The 20,014-nt window shown below is 34.5% G+C and overlaps 2 protein-coding genes across 9 annotated transcripts; one reads left to right on the top strand and one right to left on the bottom strand.

The window, feature by feature from the left end:
- The first annotated feature begins 34 nt into the window (after positions 1 to 34).
- On the top strand, positions 35 to 11,169 carry LOC116845434 (rab GTPase-activating protein 1-like). Of its 8 annotated transcripts, XM_032818167.1 has the most exons (18): positions 508 to 1,403; positions 1,651 to 1,829; positions 2,050 to 2,215; positions 2,308 to 2,506; positions 2,587 to 2,770; positions 2,975 to 3,340; positions 3,422 to 3,697; positions 3,806 to 3,974; positions 4,053 to 4,294; positions 4,369 to 4,557; positions 4,660 to 4,785; positions 4,869 to 5,054; positions 5,194 to 5,368; positions 8,202 to 8,392; positions 8,478 to 8,537; positions 8,622 to 8,813; positions 8,889 to 9,125; positions 9,283 to 11,167. In XM_032818167.1, the coding sequence occupies exons 1-17, from the start codon at positions 1,391 to 1,393 to the stop codon at positions 9,120 to 9,122; spliced, it is 3,147 nt and encodes a 1,048-aa protein (XP_032674058.1). In that variant the 5' UTR covers positions 508 to 1,390; the 3' UTR covers positions 9,123 to 9,125; positions 9,283 to 11,167. The 8 variants fall into 8 exon arrangements, with proteins under 8 accessions (XP_032674042.1, XP_032674068.1, XP_032674031.1 ...); XM_032818112.1 differs by having other exon boundaries at positions 507 to 1,403; positions 2,975 to 3,697; positions 9,283 to 11,169; XM_032818151.1 differs by lacking the exons at positions 508 to 1,403; positions 9,283 to 11,167 and adding an exon at positions 35 to 178 and having other exon boundaries at positions 2,975 to 3,697; positions 8,889 to 9,122.
- A 102-nt stretch (positions 11,170 to 11,271) lies between these two features.
- LOC116845429 lies at positions 11,272 to 17,933 on the bottom strand. The gene is made up of 5 exons (XM_032818099.1): positions 17,520 to 17,933; positions 16,100 to 16,344; positions 15,760 to 15,942; positions 12,837 to 15,649; positions 11,272 to 12,763 (listed from the first exon to the last, which is right to left on the bottom strand). Exons 1-5 carry the CDS (start codon positions 17,808 to 17,810, stop codon positions 12,708 to 12,710), a joined length of 3,588 nt encoding a protein of 1,195 aa, XP_032673990.1. The 5' UTR covers positions 17,811 to 17,933; the 3' UTR covers positions 11,272 to 12,707.
- Between the last annotated feature and the right edge of the window lie 2,081 nt (positions 17,934 to 20,014).

Genomic DNA, 20,014 nt, shown 5'->3' with positions numbered 1-20,014 from the left:
CGAAGGAATTTCCATTCAGTGGGTTTGCGAGACCTACGACAAATTGTTGTGCAATAATCTCGCTTGGAGGAAGTGTCGTTTGGATTCATCGTCGAAGTACTTGGAGTTTTCGATTCGAGTAATCTTTCATACTCGACGAAGCGACTCATTTGCGGGCTGTGAAGCCGATATGATCCAGGTAAGCATAGTCTTGCAACGATATAAGTACGAAAAAGTACAAGTGCCTGCTGTACAATGCATGTAGCATGAGAATTGACTGAATCAGGGATAAGGATCATTCAAGGACACCGTGATTGCTTCCGACACCATTTATTATATGTAGCGCACATGAGCAGGTATCGGTGTTAAAGCATCGAGATAAAAATATCGATACTCTGCATCGAGGCACTCGCTCAAGGCACGAAGTGCGAATAGCTGTTGTTAAACGCGCACATGCATGCATATATGCACACACGCGCACATGGAATAATCCGATATCGGCGGCGAAATCTCGATGCCGGAGGACACTGCGACGTTGAGAGCGGGAGTATCGATACGTACGGCGAAGTATCGAAGTATCAGTGGCCATCCCTACCAAAACGGCACTTCCGTGCCGTGGATGCGCGAATGGCCGATACTGTCGTTTCTGTCAGACGCACCGATCACCGCTACGGAGGAATCATGTGAATGTCCGTCGGAGGACCGCGAGAGAAACGTATGCGACGCGTCTGAGGTCGGTCGGTCGTAGTGAAACGGAGACGGGAGTGGTTGGAAGCGCGCGCGAGTTTACGACGGGGGCGAGCACGGGGAAGCGAGGCAACGGCGGCGGTGCCGTTGGATGTCAGAGCGAATCACACACGGAAGGGTAATCCTCGTTCCTCGGGTCAGAGGGCTTTAAACGGGCGAGACAAAGCGGGACACCGGGGTGATTCTGATCGTCGTCACCGCCCGAAATACGCGCGTGTGATCGGGAATCACACTCGCGGTTTGTGTGTAGGCGAGAGAGAAAGAGAGGATGATGCGTCGTCGTTCGCCACAGTGATGCCGCCGCCACCGCGAACTTTGTTCACACGCGCCGCTTGTTTTGCATCGTTAACTGCAATCGAACGGATTCGTTTTACTCGCACGCTAATGGCCCGTGCTGATAGATCGCGGGACTGACCAGGCGAGGCGAGCGCAGCGGACAGGGATCCCAGCGCAGCGCGGAAAGAGAGATTCACGGGGCGAGGGATTCTCTCCCTCGATCGCGTCATCGTCGTAATTCGTCTCGTCGTTTCTCCCGGAGAACATCTCCACGTATATTGAATTAAAGATACAACGAGAACGCACAGTCACTCGTGTTCTTGAGAAGGAGTTGTAACCTTGTACGTCATCTGTACTATCATTTCACGAAAATGTTTGTAAATACCACATGCTGCTTCTAAGTATGAAATAGGATATAAGATCAGCTCTCATGTGAGATGACTCTTTCTTTGAGATAACTCGAGATAACTTGACTTAGTAATGTTTCATCAGTAGCTGGTATTTATTGCTCATCGTTAAGCTATTTGACTTGCTTGGAAACATGAGACTTGTGTACAGCTGATATGAAAGCTTCTCAAATGAGATCCCTGGTCTTTAAACACAGTAATTACAAGAGATAACACTGTTAATTGAATATTAATCTTACAGATTTAGTTATGGAGGATAGCATGAGTGTAAAGTCTATGGAATCAGTGGCGACAAGCGACGAATATGAATTTGTAAATGAAAGAGGTACTAGCAAGCAGCAACAAGCTCTTTTGGAACCACCTATGCTAAAAATTGCCAACAACGGCAATCTAGAGGATCTGCAAAACAATCTTCGTGAGGTTTGTAAGCTTATCAGTCTTGTTAATTGGAAACATCTGACATAAATCAAATGTACATATATTTTGCATACTTTATTTCCTAGTACTCAATTCTTATTGGCCCTTTTTTACAAAGTTCTTTTATTTCAGAGCCTTTTAATGTATTAATTTTTTATATAAATCAACAATATAGGTGAATTCAATAATAGTAGATTATTATCTGTTTTATATGACAACATAGGTTTTAACGGAGGACTTGAAGATGGAGTGTAGTGAATTCAAGTCGACAGGTGCCAGCAAACAGAAGACGAAAAAAGTAGGCCATAGCAAATTCTATGATGTTAGTTCTTGTCTTGTTGCATCCGAAAAACAGGATATTATGAAGCCTGAAGATTACATTGAAGAAGGTAACTTGTCCAACAAGCATATCTCCTACGAATATCAGCAATATTAAATCAATAGGCAAACTCCAAGTTTACGCATATATTTATGCTGACAGAATTAAGCACATTATCGCACGTTCAACAAGAATGCACCATTTTCAATGGTGTTACTTACCTGGGAGCAGCTGCAATAAATGCACCAAAATCGGAATGTGAAATACAACGTAACATGCACATACTGAATGCAGAGCAATCTTTGAATATAGGAATAAAAGTTTCCGTCTCAGTCCCGAGTAGTTCGCAAGGCTCGGTCGTGTAAGTGAACTCAAATTTTAATTTTAACATATAGAATTCAATTTCCTATATAACAAGTAATATCTGTTTTTTCCTTTCAGTTTATACGATTCCGCAACACAACAAGCTATCGCCCATTACGAAGTGCAACGTATACTATTTTATGCACGTGGCGAAAATACTGGTACTTGCGCGGCGTGTTTCGCTTTCACGTGGTCGCACGGCGATACTTTAGAATCTGCCATTTATCAGTGTCATGTTTTTCGTTGTGACATACCAGAGGCGGTATGTTTCAGTAGCAGTCTATTATTAAACATAGTAATGCATGAAAAATATTGACTTCAGGTTAAGTGTTGTAATATTATATAATTTTGTTGTAATTTATGTTATTTTGTTGTTATTTATGTAGAGACGAAATGAGAGTAAAAATTTCATTTAATTTCATCAGTGTTTTGATATATCTCATTCTATAATTGTGTTCTATCTTAGGTTGGGCAAGTGTCAGCCTGCTTTTCAAAAGCGTTCCACAGAATACCACGTTCAATGACGGGTTCTTTGACGGGCAGCGATTTCAATGGTTTCAACGCTGGCAATGAAAAAGTTAACTCCAGAGTATTCATTTTCGAAGTGACCATGGAAATAAAGGAAGAAGATGGGAAAGGCGGCTTCAGTACGGTCCCTAAGGATAGAAATTGTTTTAAATTACGAAGTAACGTGGCGAAACAAGTTTGCTTAAGCATCCAGCAAGTGTCCAGTAAAGAAGGCGGCATTACACTCGAAGTAGAGAGGTGTTTCGGAGTTCTCGTTAGCCCCGGGCGAAATGTTAAGCACAGCGATATGCGACTACTCGAGATGGTAACGAGAGATTCACTCCAGCCAGTTAATTTTATGTCTATAATCACCTCAGATGTTCGCAATATTACGACAATTTTGCAGCAAGTTAATACTGGACCAATAATGCAAGACAAACAGTGCTATAATATTTGCGGACGCTGGGACCCCGCCGATCCCGCATTGGAAACTCTCAATATAGAAACCCCTAGAGAGGGTAAAATTTTCATAACTATCGCCGTTGATCTCGTTATCAGAGACATTCGGGAACCAGTGAGATTTGTGATAGAGACATCAGTCAAAGTATTTCCACAAAACGAGAGATTTTGGTACTTTAACAAGAGAAATCTCGTGCAACAGTTTTATCTGAATTCTAAAGAGGTAAGATAAATCGTATACACTTATAAGAAATTGCATTTTATAAGCATGTGTTGGTTCATCATGTCATATATTATTTTTCATAATTGTATATCGTTCTCTTTATAACAGGTAATTTCCGGAGACGGTGCGGAAGTACATTATGAAGTACAAAGTATAGAAACATCTGGCGAATTAGATAGAAACAGATTAAATCTTGCACTGAACTTGGCATCCTTAATTAGATCACCGTCTTTAACCAGTATTGACACGCTTACGCCTAAAGAAGAAATAGATTCAGGTAATAAGTCAAACTGTAGAAAAAGAACTGGCTTGCTAATTCAATGATAAAAAATATAATTTCAATTTTCATATTTAGATGGAGATGAGCCGATGTTAAGTGGTACAGGTGAAGTTTCAAAGGACTGCTCAGCGGACGAATTGGCTAGCTGGGCTGAGGTTTTAGACAGTTGGCAGACTAACGAGCAACGTCCGAAGCTTCTCGTAAAACTCGCGAAGCAAGGGATCCCTGAAGCTTTACGTGGCGAAGTTTGGCAACGTTTGAGTAATTGCGACAGTTCACAAGAGATGATGGACAAGTACAGAATGTTAATTACAAAAGTGAGTACTTGATTTCAAGATACAAAAATAAATATATGAGTATTATTTATATAATTTTAACAATGAATATACAGGAAAGTAGCTGCGAGAGTGTGATTTTAAGAGATATCAACAGAACATTTCCGGCGCATGATTTCTTTAAAGAAACGGGAGGTTTAGGGCAAGACTCCTTATACAGAATAAGTAAAGCATACGCTGTTCACGACGAAGAAGTTGGATATTGTCAAGGCCTTAGTTTCTTAGTTGCTAGTCTACTACTTCATGTAAGTGATTATTGTAAACTTTTGTAGAGACTTACAAATGATAGACTACAGCAGTTTGTAAAGTATTTCACCGAGAAAAACGAACTTATGTATTTTTTACAGATGCCCGAAGAACAAGCGTTCTGTGTTCTGGTCAAGTTAATGTACGACTACGGTCTTCGAGATTTATATAAAGACAGATTTGACAACCTTCACATGCGATTTTATCAATTAAATCGCTTAATAGAGGTGAACTATAATTCTGTTCTATGCATACATAATGATAATATTTCAGAATCAGCTTTTAATGTATTTCTATGGTTGATTTCTAGGATCAATTACCAGAATTATACAAGCATTTCTGTGATCGCGGCGTGGAAACGCACATGTTCGCCGCACAATGGTTTCTAACTCTATTTACGGCTAGGTTTCCATTATACCTTGTTTTTCATATTCTGGACGTATTTCTTTTACAAGGACTCGATACACTTTTTCAAGTTGCCCTCGCTTTGTTAATGGTAAGTCCTCATAGCCTTTTAGAAAGTTGATAATTGGTTTAATGATAGTGTATAAATGAATTTATCAGTTGACACAAATTCCTTACATCTATCTCACACAGTATACTAGGCATAAAAAATAAACTTTACTCTCTTGTAGTTGTGTAAAAAGGAGTTATTACAATTGGATTTTGAAAGTATCTTAAAGTACTTTCGGGTGCATTTGCCGAAACGTTGTCGGAACGAGGAGGTATCACGCCATGTTATGAAGTTAGCTTGTTCGGTGACGCTAAAGAAGTTGAAGAAGTACGAAGCAGAATTTATGACACTGAAAGGTAATTTCATATTCTATGTTTAAACTGCACCAAACTCCCCCTTCCTCCGGTCCACGTTTAAATTCAATGTTTCGTCGACTTATTAGACGACATTGTACATCATGTTATCCATGCATGCGTCTCCATGTATGGTTCAGTGATTATTGCCTGTTGGTTGCGAATTCGTCTTTGTTATGGGTTAGAAGCGTTCATTTCCTGTTGGTTGTGAATTCAATATGGGTAGAAAGCTTTAAATAATACTAGATATATTTAAAAAACCAAAGAGTATGATGAGTTTTAGTGCAAGGATTTTCGTTATTTAAAAAAATATATACACAGATAGGTAATCGCCGCGGTGCGGCGTCCCGTTGCAGGATATAACTCCCGTCCTGTGAGTGGCGGAAGCCATACGGCAGGTCTATCGGGTAAACTTAAAGTAGTAATAATATAATAGAAATTACTAACTTTTTTTTTAACTTATGAAAAAAAATTAAACGTCACAAAATATTAGATATAGAATAGATACGCATGAAATACATATAATACTTTTAAACCAAAACACAATGTCTCTAGTCTCACGTATTACACGTAGTCAATTTATCTGTCTAAACAGACATCGTATTTAATAAATATAATAAATTTTTACGACATAGCTCTCTATAAAATATTCAGAAACACAAAGCAGGCATTGCACAGTTACTTTATTGTTAGGTGGTGGTCGCTTCGCTATATATCATTTCTTTAAGCCAGGTATTACCATACGACGAAAAATCACAATTACTTAAGAAAATAAGAAAATTATTTTGACAAACATTTCTCGATAAAAAATTTTCTTTTAAGAACACAATATATCTTTTCTTCAGGCTACTACTCTATCTAATATTATTATTGTAAATATCTCACTATTTGTAATGAGATATGAAAATAATACTGCTCAATGGTTTAATCGTCACATAATGTATAACGTAATTTGATATCAAAGTATTATGTGAGTAACATTTTTTTTTTTCAACATAGGAGTCTTAGTTATCACCAGATCGATAATTGTCACACATTTTCTTTATAATTTTTCTGATTGAATTTAATGGTGGATTTATGGACAACTGATGAAAATATTATAAACATTATAACGCAATCTGCAGTATCTTGAATACTCATGCTACAAATAAAAAAATCGTCACGCTGTATTTTTTTCGTGTTATCATCAATATATGTGCTGTGAACAATACAATAAATTAATAATAATTGTTATATAAGAAAATTTTATGTTATATTAAGTTTTTCTGTTTGGAATAAGTTTAATTTTTATAAGAAATTTATTTTTTTTCTTTCTAAACCTTCTCGAAAAGAACATATTTGTTATTAAATCCCCTGCTTTATCAGCCGTACTGCTTCCATATGTGACCTTGTATTTTATACCCCGCTTTTTATTTATACATTATTTATTATTGCTTACTGAAAATAAATCATCCGACACATACTTTCAGTTTTATGAATTACCCCGTTTACTTTATCCTTTACAAATATATATCCCATTCCTAGTCAATATCTCGTAGATATCTGTACTTCTTGCCTTTGTACTTTCCATTTCTCGCTGTATTTAGTTAAATATGCATGGCGCATCGTGGTTTCGAGCCAGCACTTGTTTGTGCCGCACTAACTGTACTGTATTAGCTAGTTCCTGTGTGTTATACCTGTTACAAAAATAATGTATCCCAACGTGTGTGCGCATTAAGTATCACGATTAACGTAGAAAAGCAAAGTAGAATGCTTAAATAATAGAACTTTGTGCGATAATGTGTACTCATAATTAAAGAAAGATTTAATCTAAAGATTCTATCGTAAATGTATAATTGTGTCATGAGAAGTTATTATCTATGTGTATATATATATATATATATATATATATATATATATATATATATATATGTCATTTGCCAGATTGTGTTGAAGTATGTGCTGTCTGATAAGCAGTAGTGAAACGACCACATATTGTGTAGTTGCATTGGTTTTTCGTGTCTCTATACTAAATCAAAAAATATTATTTACATAAATTCTAAATTTAGAAAATAAAAGTTGTTTTTTTATACCTACAATTAACGATTTAAAAATTACAGTGCGGATTTTTTATAATAAGAGATACAGAATATTTATCTCAAACGTGGACGAAATCAGACAGCTTTGAAAAAATATTTTTTAGTCAGATTTGCATTTCTGACAATGTTACAATATTGAGAAAAGCTCTCGATATTTGCGAATATATAGTTGCTCATATTATCGTCACTTCTTAAAGACATATCGTCAAGTAGGAGATACGTAATATACCAGAGGTTTAAATTTGGCCTTAGTGTATTTTGTACAGCAGTATATAGCAGAAGCGATTGCTTGTGCTAATGAGATATCGTGTATCTGTCAGTTACATTCGGAACATCTGTTTTAAATATACTAGTGACACAAGAATGAGCCACGCAGTAAAAGAGCTAATGAAGAGTAAGCGTAATAAATATGTTTATATAATGATTAAAATGTGCAATGCTTGAAAGTTACTTTGTATTGCATAAGTAGGATTCAGATTTAAAAAATGGAGGAAAATTACATTTTAAAACAAAATATGTGTTTGACTAAATTAACGATTCGACATTTTTACAGTGAAAATATAATTCGAGGAAAAGTGAAATATGTCTTTAAAGAACAAGTTCTATAAAAATTATATCATACAGTTAGAAGTTCGTAAATAAATACTCGTGATTAATTTTAATAAATAGCACACATCATTTCATATATTTCTTACATTTTATGTTGTAAAAATGCGATCAACATTTCGTTATATGAGAGTGATTTATTTTTAATATAGAAGCGCAGGAAAACGCCGACGAATATAGCAATGAAGTGGAGCAATTACGCGGTGCAGTGGCTCGAAACGAAGAAGAGAAACAGAGGTTGGAGGCAGAACTGTTGCAAGTTAAGGAGATGTTACAGCGCGAGGTAGCTCGGGCGGATGCTGAGAGCCGCAGGAGCAACGTTATTATAGCAGAGTATAAGCAGGTACTGATTCACGTGATGTTACGAAGTCTCAGATAGTCCGCTCAAGTATTACGTAGAACTGCAAGAGTTGTTTTGCATGTTCCAGATCTGCCAACGTCTAGAGGACGATTACAATGCCGCAAAGATGACATTAAGCGAATTACGAGTGCGTAATCTCTTTTACCACGACTTTATTGCGTTAAACAAATGCTTTGTTATGTAATAGATTAAGACAATAATGTGTTTTCAGACAAAAGTTTCAAAGTGCGAAAAATGTAGAACATGTATAATGGACTCGTCAAATATACTGGCGGACATAGCGCATCCACTAGAGAATCGAATAGATCCTATGCTACACAGAGTGCAGGAGAGAGTGCGCGAACTGGAGTTGGAATTGGCACAGACGAAATTAGCTCACGTTGAGGCGGAGTGCCGAAATCAGGTGAATGATGAAAGTACAGTATATCCCGCTAAATTGATTTCTCGAATACGAAATCCAATGTGAACTGTCTCACAGGATCTGACACATCAGTTGCACGCTACAGCTTCTGAATTGCAAGCTGCACGAAATAGTTGGCCATGGTTCAGTAAAACCTTATTCAGCATAAAAGAGGGAACCAACAAGAGAGAGGTTTTGGCTCCAGCTACACTGAGAGATCTGAGACGCGACAGCGCACCCGGAGGTGATCTACACAACCTGATACATGCTCGAAGTCGCGAGGCTCGCGACAATCTCAAGGAGGTCGTGTGATGAGTAAGTATCCCCTCAAGTGTAGAACAGTTTTAAAAATTAAATTCAAACACGAAAATAGAGCCTACGAAAACACGTAGAGTAGTCATTGTAGAGTAGTCTCATAGATAAAAACATTATTTATCTTTTTATTGTGCTTACTAATATTTTTATTATGCAGACAAAATGCCGATAAGGAGAAGAAGGATACGCATATCTCGACGAGTCGTGTGCTAGGCACGACATGCGAGCATAACGTACGTTCGTAATTACGTGTAATATTCGTCTCAATTTGTTAACAAAACTTAATGTGCATTCTTTATCACGCTCTACACGCACCACACATTAAGTACTTTCGACCAGGGCAGTCGCACTTGTGTACCGCTAATATTTTATCGAAAATGTTATGATTCCATTAGGTTTCTAAAGTTTATTTGTTTTGTTTCTTTTTCAGTAACTGCGAAAATAACTTTTGTTGATATTGTTTTATGTTTACCCACTTCTCTTCCTTTCATTCAGCCACGCGAGACATTACTTGATGCGAAAATTTACATGACACTACGCGGATGATTAACAATCAGCAATCTACCGGGAAGAATATCTTGTTGCGTATTTGAACGCGATGAATTATTTACAATAATAGGAAATAAGAATAAATATATATGTATACATGCCGCGTTTTGTATGAAACTAGTCTAAGTATGAAAGGGAGAAAGTGCAGTAGAAACCTTCTACTGTATATATACGTATGTGTGTGTGTGTGTGTGTGTGTGTGTGTGTATATATATATATATATATATATATATATATATATATATATATATATATATATATATTATATATATAATATATATATAGTTGCTTTCAAGTGACACAACAAATACGCGATTGCGGAAATCGGTATATTTATATTGCAGTAAATAACCAAGAAATTGGTAAAGTTGTTCTGTTTACTTTTCTATTAACTAATTTTAGCTCGATCACACAACGTAACATTCCGAAATAGCGTGAGTGCGTTTTTTTCTTCCATACGAGTAGACGTCTTTGTTGTTAAGCTTGCTATTCCACATAAATGATTTCGAAGCTTGACGGATTATATAACGTATTATAATATGTATGTATAATTACTCACACAAATAGCGTTAGATTAGGTTTGATATCGAGAGCTTTCGTTACTTTAGTTTTTACATGTACCTTTTGTCACCGATAAACACACACGAAGCATGTAATATTTTATCTCCCTGCCCCGTCTCACTGTGGAGCATTACTCGTAAGAATCTAGAAAATAGACGCGCGTGTACACGTTTGTAAATGATGCATTAGATGCGAGATACTCAAGAATCCCGTTTAGTTACAATTTGCACTCTGTTTCGACAAAGTCTGTAGCAAGACGGACACCTATTATTAAAACCATAGATCATGGTATTAAGGCACTACTTAAAAATGCAATTGCATCAATGTGTAATTTTGTCTAATATATAAATGTTTCAAAGGATAAATTTGCTATATATATACCTATACATACACACACCACACATATACACACGCACTTCTGACTATCAAACTTAGCTTCGTAAGTCGTGCCACGCATTTACTTAAGTAAATTATTTATTTATACGGAGTTACATATACAGACATGAAAGGATTGAGAGTCAATATGTAATGGAATATGATTAAAACTGTTCATGTTGCAATTACAAGCAGACTCCTCTGTGCCATCGCGTTATACAATGGAGATTTATTTGAAGCACCGATTTATATATGTAACGTTTACTTCATTTTCTTGTTGGGCCGAATTGACCGAGTAGGTAACGAATCTAAGTAACGAGTAATATGTACACGATTGCAAGCAAAGTTTATGGTCACTTCTTGGCTTACACTCTACACGATTAATCACTTGTATTACTCAAGATGGAAAATTTCATTTCTGTAAATACTTATAAAAGGAAACAAATTCGCGTACTAACAGGATCATGTAAAGTCTTATAGAGTAACTACGTATGAACCATTGTATACCCTGTAATTCCATTCCACTATTATTGAAATAAAGAAAGATATCACATCTCTCCATGTAAGATATTTAATATCAGAAATCTTGTGACTTTTTTTCTCGCACGTATTAGGTTAAAGCTAAACTAAATTGACAATTAATTAAGAACATTACCTCTACTCAGATTCTATATCGATTTATTTGTCCAAAGTCTTTGCATCATTACGAACATAATTATATACAGTTTCAGTCTTAGGTGTATACGTAGGGAATTATAATAACTTATATGAGATATAATTCCAACTTAACATCAGTAATTTATCACTTCGGTGTATGGAGCATTTCAATCAACTATCGGATGTCGCATACATGTATATTAAAATTTAATACATCAAAAAACGCAACTTACTAATAAATTTTCATATATTACATTATATAAGATTGAAAACTTATGTAACATCCGATAAATTAACTCCATAAAAAACTTGAATCGTAAAAAAATATGTGTGTATATGTGTATACAAATATAAATGTAAGACATATATTAATTTATATTTATATAGACATATGCGTCTATATACATATATGTTATATGTATATATTTGGGTGTGTCGGAGAATGCGCTAAAAACGTTACCGCGTCATTCTATCGCTTTATCGCTATTCAGATGTTCAATAAATATAAAATGAAACAGTAGCGCTAAATAGCTCTCTGATAGTATACTCTCCAAACGCACTCATGTATACATATGTATAATATATGTGCGTATATCATACACATATATACGTTAAGTACGAAATTTTGATGTTTCAACAACAAGAATGTTTAAATAGAAACGTATAATTTTCAATGAAATAGAAACGTATAATTTTCAATAAAATAGAAACGTATAATTTTCTCATTATTAATCCCATAATAAGTTAATAATTAATAAGTTTCCCATTGATTAATATGTTATATTAAAAAAAAAAAACCATATGACAAAATCCTTGTAGTTATACCTTTAAATTTACAACAAAAGAGTCAATGAGATATCTGTAGAAATAAAAAACATCTGGAATACATATTTGCTCTCTCTCTTTAATTCAAATATAAAAATAAAACACCTAATTATTCTTAATTAGTATATAGTATTAAGTTAAACATAGTATTAGTATAAAATCATATGATGATCAGATCTACTTTATCGTCACAAAATCTTATATTGTAATGCAGTTGAAATATTTACTAACATATATGAATAAAGGATTTATAAAAAGAAGAAAGGTGAAAAGAAAAAGGCATAGGAGGTAGTTAGGTGTTAGAACGCGACTTACTAATAAAAACGACGAACTTGTGAATCCTTTCAAAGCTATTTGCCAGGACGTTTAATTTGTCCATAAAATATCTAAAATGCGAATAAAAATTATATGTTACTTTACCTTTAAAGCTGACATCGCAAGCTATGTTGCGAGCTTCAAAAAGTGATATGTAGGCGCACATTGATCTGCCTCAATCATAAATTCTTCGTCATTTCTTTCCTCCTTTCTTTCTTCATTCTTTATCATTATGATTAAAAAAATTTTGTTTGTTCACCAAGCTCGTTACTATTTTCCATTTCATTCTTTGTATCGCTATCATTCATCAGAGGAACTACTGTCGAAACCTTCATCATGGTCCATATAATCAACATCTAATAACAAGAAAAATATCCAGTTTTTAAAACGCACAAATGCGAAAATAAAAAAAACAGAAGATACAATTACCTGCAACTTCATGATGAACCCTAAGATTCTGTCCATCAAAATCAAGCGGGTTTGCCATGTCCAATATTCTCAACAACCACACGGGGAAACCGTTTTCCAACGCATATATATCGTTTTCATTTTCGAGATCGTTTTCCAGTACATCGATAAGTGGTTGCAAACCCTCGATATCATTGCCTGCATCCGCAGCCATCATGTTGTTACCTTCGTTGTCCCTGTTGTTATTCGCCAAGTCACCGTTCTCTACCTCGATCGGTTCTAAAACACCAAGTCGCGGCGCCTCCGCGACACTCGGCGACTCTGTATCGGGAATATGATCTTGGGCTATGCTGGACAAATCATTTTCCGGCGTGATGTCCTGCCCGGAGGCCGAATTCGGATAACCGGAATCCACGATCTCGTGCGACCAACTGTCCGGAGGAGTCTCAAAGGTGGGAGAAGGTAATTTAGCTTCGGCGCTGGCTATAAATCCGGCGACGCTCGACGTATTTACATCCTTATTAGTAGAGTTCTTTATATCACATACGACGTTCTCGTCACTTCTTAACAGTGACTCGAACTGAACTACTTTATTATTTGCATCCTCATCACACGATTGAAAACTCTCATCCGAATTGTTTTCTTTGGCACACATAGAAGACGAGCATTCGCTGGTGTTCCCAGATTTGATGTTCGATAACTCTCGAAACGGACTTAAGCTCTTGTCGCTTATACTTGAATGTGCGACAACTCTGTTTCCATCTTGTAAATGAGTTTCCGTGTCGTCGTCGCATAGTTTAATCACCGCTGCTTTTGATTTGCGACATACATATCCTTTAGCCGACGATAAGACGCAATGTTTATCCAATGTATATCTTTGTACTTCCGCGATATCAGTCTCATATTTGATTAGATTCCCTTTTCCTGTAGTTTCCTTACTTTCTCGCAGCAAACCTACAGCAGTGGAGTGATCACTATCAACTATTTCACTCTTTAAACACAGCTCTGGCTGTGAATTATTGCTAGATGAACAGTTCGCATCGGTTTCGCGTTTTGAAGTGGCATTTTTGCTATTAGAAGTTACCTCATGATTAATTGTTTCTGTAATAATACTATCACTACACAAAGACTTTTGACTAGTATCTTTTAACGTAGCAGTGTTCGGTATAACGGCACTAATTGCTTCTATCGGAATTAATTCGGTGTAACTCTCCAATGCAGATATTAGATCATCACCTTCCAAACAGCTTTGCTTAACAGTGATAATAGGTTCTTTTCTATTGTTACATTTTGGAAACTCAAAATCAATGTCTGAAACTGCAGCTAATTCTTCGGACGAGCGATGAAGAATGTTGTGACGAGCAAATTCCGTCGAATGTTCCTCATCATATAAATATTCTTGAGTAGAAACAATTTGATTCTCCATATTAATGGTACAGGTAGTGCGCAGTTTGTTACAAATTCTAGGCGAACTTGTTGATTGTGGTTTATGATAAACACCACTGAAATCATGTTGTACCTCCATTTTTATCATTTTATCATTTGACGTATTTTCCAAGACTCGATGTTTCACTGAATCAACGTTATTTAGTTCAATATTACTAGAATTTCTCTCAAGATAACTCAAAGATGTATGCTCTGATAAATCTTTCTCCTTCAGAGAAAGTGCTTCATTCATTGAGGATGTTTCTGTAGGAAGTTTTACAATCGTAATTGCTTCATTCGATACTTCAGATCTCTGAAAAGTACTATTTAATAAATTTTGAGAAATCAATGAGTCATCTAAATCGGGACTAAAGAGAAGTCCCGGTGATGTCGAAGAACGGGAAATAGATAGATACGGTTGAAAACTTGATATCGTATCATCGTTATTCGGTATACTACCTAAATTTATACCGACATCTTGTGATACAGCCTGTAAGGAGTTTGTAGTATCAAACGTAATATCATCATCTATTTCAATTACATTGTTCGTCTCTGTCGTATTTGAAGCGCAAGGATCACGTTCACTTCGCAAAACTTCTTTTTCACAAATAAATCTCTCTCCATTGTTCGTCATTGTAGACACGTCCGTGATATCCGCAGTATGTACAACTGTTGTGTGAGCATCTACAGTGTGGGCATCTGCACCCCACTCTTCAGATGAGCGATGATGGTCTGCCAAATGTTCTCCATCAAATAAATAGCTATTCTCATGATTGGGAACAATTTGGTTCTTTGCAATAACAATGGATTCTTCATTCCAATCGTCTTTTTCATATACAGCATCACTACTTGTATCATACACTTCCATTAGTTGTTCTTCATCCTCAGATAGATAGTCATCAATGAATGTGTCTTCTAGAGTATATATTTCTTCCATTTCCTCCATCATATCCATCATATCCATTTCATCCGTTTCAGAATATTCAGGAAGAATTACTACCGGACCACTTTCACGATCTTCGATAACATAATTATTTTCACTCATAATGTCTCTTAATATTTCTATCGATATGGAATATTTATATATCATGTTCTGTAGTCTAGCTAGATCTATTTCGTTCGATTCCTCCTTAAGCTCAAACACTATTTTATTGATACAATATGATACTTCATCCAGCACCTTTTGTGTGTCTGAACGGTCATCCGTGTGGACAGGATAATCATATATCTTTATTGTCTGAAATAATTCTTCTACTCCTGCAATTTCTATGCTTGCATTTGGTTCTCGATTTAGTTCGAATATCGCCATCTGCGAACACGCACCTAAATGTTTCGTGTCTTCGGGTCCATAACAGACTCCTTGGAATCTTACACTATAATACGAGTATTTCCTCACGATATCCTTTGCCCTATAATATAAGATTAGTATAAGATTAGTATAGTATAATATTAGATTAATATAAGATTAGTAAATTACTTGATAAAATTAGGAAACTGGCAAAAAAACCATATAACTCACCAGTCTTCGAATTGTTTCCTTGTCCATTCAAATTTATGATCTGGGTGTCTAAATCCTCTAAGATTTGGAAATACCACATTAAACTCTACATTTGGCGTCGTTATTATTACTACTTTTGGTTTGATGTATGCAAAAATATTAGTAGGAAGATCGGACAATTCAGGAGTGTGCAAATGCTCGATTCTAAAATTAAAACGCATTTTTTTCTAAACAGAATAAGGAAGATATATACTCCAGCATTGATAAAAGCATTGATAAATCCGATAAAAGAAGATAAAAAAGAGAAAGAAAAGCAAGAGAAACAATTCTTATAAAATTATGTTCATACGATGTGACATACAATTCAATGCACACTACAGCATCAGTTTTCTCTAACTTCTTATCATTGTGTGTCACGCTGCCTTCATATATTCCAATCTTGAATCGTGTTTGCCGCCCAAAATGGTCTGTTAATAATGGTGCAGCTTTAAATTTATGCTGTTCCAAAATGTCCCTGTCCACATCAACAAAAAGTATTTCCTCCACTCCTTCAAGATATTTCATATAAGGCAGAAAATTTAGATTGGCACATCCAAAGTCCACAATCTGTTGAAAATATTCAAAATATAGCTATTGTCTAAAGATAACCTCGATAACCTTGATAATCATTTGACAATGTATAATACAAGTAATATTTGTAGAACATATTGCAAGTAGTATACTATGTAAATTTTATATATATATATACATATATATATATACACATGAAACAACTATGTATGTGTGTATATAGGATATCCTAGATCTACCATATTGTCTTTTACATGAAAATTTATTGACTGGGATTAATCTTTTTTAAAAAATTTATCAATAACTTTATAAGTAGTTAAATAAAAGATTTAAATTATAGTTTCAGAGAAAAAAGAAGAAAGAAAATATATAAGAAAAGAACAGATAATCAATTTTAACAGAGCATTGAATATTAACACCGAGATCTATTGATATTCCCACGAATTATAAAAATATTAGCTGCAAATTGTCGATTTATAAATAAAAATAGCATTGTAAGACATTATAGTAAGATGGCTTGATAAGCATCTAGTAATGTAAATGTCCCAATAATTGAACTAATAAGCATGATCAGTTTTATGTTTTCATAAACAGTTAATGGAATTATTAAAAAATTAACATTTATATGAAACTTAAGTTTGTCAATGATCAAAAAATAATAGATAATAAAATAACCAATAAATATTAATATAATTTTAATAAGATATTAAATAATGTTGATTGTACTAGTAATTAAATTGAAAAATGAATCATATCTTAATTACCAAGTAATATAGACTCAATGATTAAATAGTCATTAATATTTTACGAATTAGTATAAGGAAATATTTTGTAACAAAATTTTTAATTTTTTTAGAAATATTATATAAGTATATTATTAAAGTATATTAATTAAATATAAGTAATATATTAAATAATATACAAGTATATTATTGTATCAATCATTAGAATAAGATTCTCAATTACTCAATTTACTGGAACATTTACATCATGTACATCATATTTTATTTATCAGACAATACTATTTCAAAGTGAATAATACAGTTTCTAAAAGCATTTGATAATATGTTTTATGTCTTTTAGAAACAGTAAATTAAATAGTTTAAGAATGGCTAGAAAATTTGCGCACAATTGCGCAAATTGCATTGTATAGAACAATATCAACTGAAATTCGTTATATTCGTAAGAACAACACAATGTAACAATGTTACCTTTCGCACTTTGTTTGCGTACTTGGGCTCCTCAAGTACACTCTTTACAGCTAAGTACCTCTGTATGTATGCCGGTGGCGAGAATTTCACTGGGTTTAAAAATTTCTGCAACGGAAGCTTTTCGTACTCATCTTCAATATCGACTTCGTAATCGTCGGGGGGATGTCGGCTACCCGCTGTTTCGTCTTCCGTGCCATCGTTCGATGACGACTTGTTTGTCCTCCTGTCTTGATAATTATCGTAAACGTATTTGCCAAGCAAATAAACTATATGAAATATTACGAAAAACATGTTCGTAGGCCTTTATTTTTCGAAACCTTCTCACAAGACCTTCATCTCGTTCTGCGCCGTTCTGCGCGTACAATACACTTCAGGACTCGAAACTCGCCCTTGTAAAAATTGGATCCTGATCTGCAGTGCTATCTGCGCCTGGCCCCGGATGTGTTCAAACTAAATGGATGACGTCAGGCGGAGTGGGGTTGCATATCCGGGGTCAGACGCAGATGGCATTAGGTATAGGTGGTATAGATAGTGCCATCACGCATAAATTTATCAGCTAATAAATAAATAATAAATTTATTAGCTACTACTTATTAGATGTTCAGGAGACATCCAGAGTATGTCCTGAGAACGTCCTGGGGATGTTTCTACGTCCTCAGGGCATCTCTGGGACGTCCCCAGAAGATTTTGTGTTGTATTGGAATGTATAAAATGCAAATTAAAAAGATCTTTTCAACAGAAAATAAATCTTAATCGTCACTGTTTTGTTTGGGTTGCAATGGTACTTATTCGGAATAATACAGAGTTCTAACAAAAAAAATTAAGAAATAATAACATTAAATATTAATAAAAATACAAGCACAATATGTAAATAAATAAAATATGATAGCCATATACTAAGTATAAAAATTTTAAAATCCTTTTATTCAATTATAAATAGTATTGAAAATTCTACAAGCTACAAGTAAAAATAACTTCTGTAAAAATAACAGTAACAAGATGAACCAGAAAGCATTTTACAACTTTACGGGTCTAAATTGAAGGCTCTACCTAAATGGCACTTTGACTTTAATCACTTACAGCAAACGAACAAAAACGGTGTACAATATTCATTCAGTAATGAATAAAAAATTAAAAGTTCCTTTAAGACATACTTATCGTATTTTTTTTATAAAAATTATTTTTTAGTGTAAAAACTCGATTAAAAAATGCGATTAAATTTTAATATTCTCCATTTTTCATTTAACTTTATGTATTTTGTCTAAAAACGATAGTAACATTATAAATTTAATATGCCTGAAAACTAGAGACTGCAATTTTTAAAATGCAATTTTTTCGAACCATTTTGCTGTCGTCATTTTTGCGGAAATTATAGCCTGTTGAATTCTGCATGTTTTAATGTAAGGAAAAATGCATGTGATCTACTTAAATGTATCACTACCTATATCACTACTTGTTCTATCATTACTTCAAATCTATCACTACCTCGTACGGTGATGTGTACGGTGGCGGCTCGTAGCGGAGACTTCGGAACTAAATATCAACAGAAATAACGGGTCTAAGGTATTATTAGACCCGTTATTTCTGTCGACTTTTAGTTCCGAAGTCTCCGCTACGAGCCGTCATCGTACACATTGACCATTCAGGTAGTGATAAAGGGTCGGATAGGCTCAGCACCTAGACCCGTACACTTTTTTGTACACCCTATATTTCTAATAAAAAAAAAAAAATCAGGTAGTGATAGATATATTTTCAACGGATCAAATTTTCTTTTATATTAAAACATATGTGAAACTTAATAAGTTACAATTTTCGCAAAAATGACAATAGCGAAGTGATTCAAAAAGCATTTTAAAGATTGAAGTCTACTTTTTAGGCATATTAAATTCATAATGCTACTATCGTTTTTATACAAAATACATGAAGTTAAATGAAAAATGGCAACTATTCAAATTCAATCGCATTTTTCAATCAAGTTTTTACACTATAAAATAATGTTTTATAAAAAATACGATAAGTATGTCTTAAAAAAGGAATTTTTAACTTTTTATTCATTACTGAGTGAATGTTGTACACCGTTTTGTTCGGTTGTTGTAAATGATCAAAGTCAAAGTGCCATTTTCACTTTAACATTAAATAAATCAATGAAAAAAATCACATCGCAATTCTCATGTATAATTCAACAAACTTCATTAGACATTTCTGCACTAGACAGACTTATATTTATGTAATATATCGCAAAAAGTTATTATATCTTATATTTAATATTATATTTAAAAACTAGAGATTTCAATCTACAAAATGAGTCTCAGATTATGCCGCTTGCAATAATACTTATATAAAGTGCACATATGTCGACGTGAAATCGTCAAGATTGCTTTTGAAATTCCTTTATTAAAATCTCCAATCTAAAAACAACGTAGAGATAATATATATATATATATATATATATATATATATATATATATATATATATATATATATATATATATATA

Source organism: Odontomachus brunneus, unplaced genomic scaffold, assembly GCF_010583005.1.
Source record: "Odontomachus brunneus isolate Ranch 3 - 2012 unplaced genomic scaffold, Obru_v1 Obru_scaffold_004, whole genome shotgun sequence".
In the NCBI taxonomy this organism is placed as follows: Eukaryota; Metazoa; Arthropoda; class Insecta; order Hymenoptera; family Formicidae; genus Odontomachus; species Odontomachus brunneus.
Note: the sequence above shows the minus strand (reverse complement) of the source record. Positions and strands in the feature narration are given on the sequence as shown.

Bases quoted from the DNA above. Each gene is read 5' to 3' on its own strand.
- LOC116845434 (XM_032818112.1), top strand. The intron at 4,295-4,368 runs GTGAGTACTTGA...ATGAATATACAG, and splicing joins ACAGAATGTTAATTACAAAA to GAAAGTAGCTGCGAGAGTGT. The intron at 4,558-4,659 runs GTAAGTGATTAT...TATTTTTTACAG, and splicing joins TTGCTAGTCTACTACTTCAT to ATGCCCGAAGAACAAGCGTT.
- LOC116845429 (XM_032818099.1), bottom strand. From the start codon at position 17,810: ATGTTTTTCGTAATATTTCATATAGTTTATTTGCTTGGCAAATACGTT. The intron at 16,345-17,519 runs GTAACATTGTTA...TATTTTCAACAG, and splicing joins ACGCAAACAAAGTGCGAAAG to ATTGTGGACTTTGGATGTGC. The intron at 15,943-16,099 runs GTATGTCACATC...TTTTAATTTTAG, and splicing joins GCTGTAGTGTGCATTGAATT to AATCGAGCATTTGCACACTC.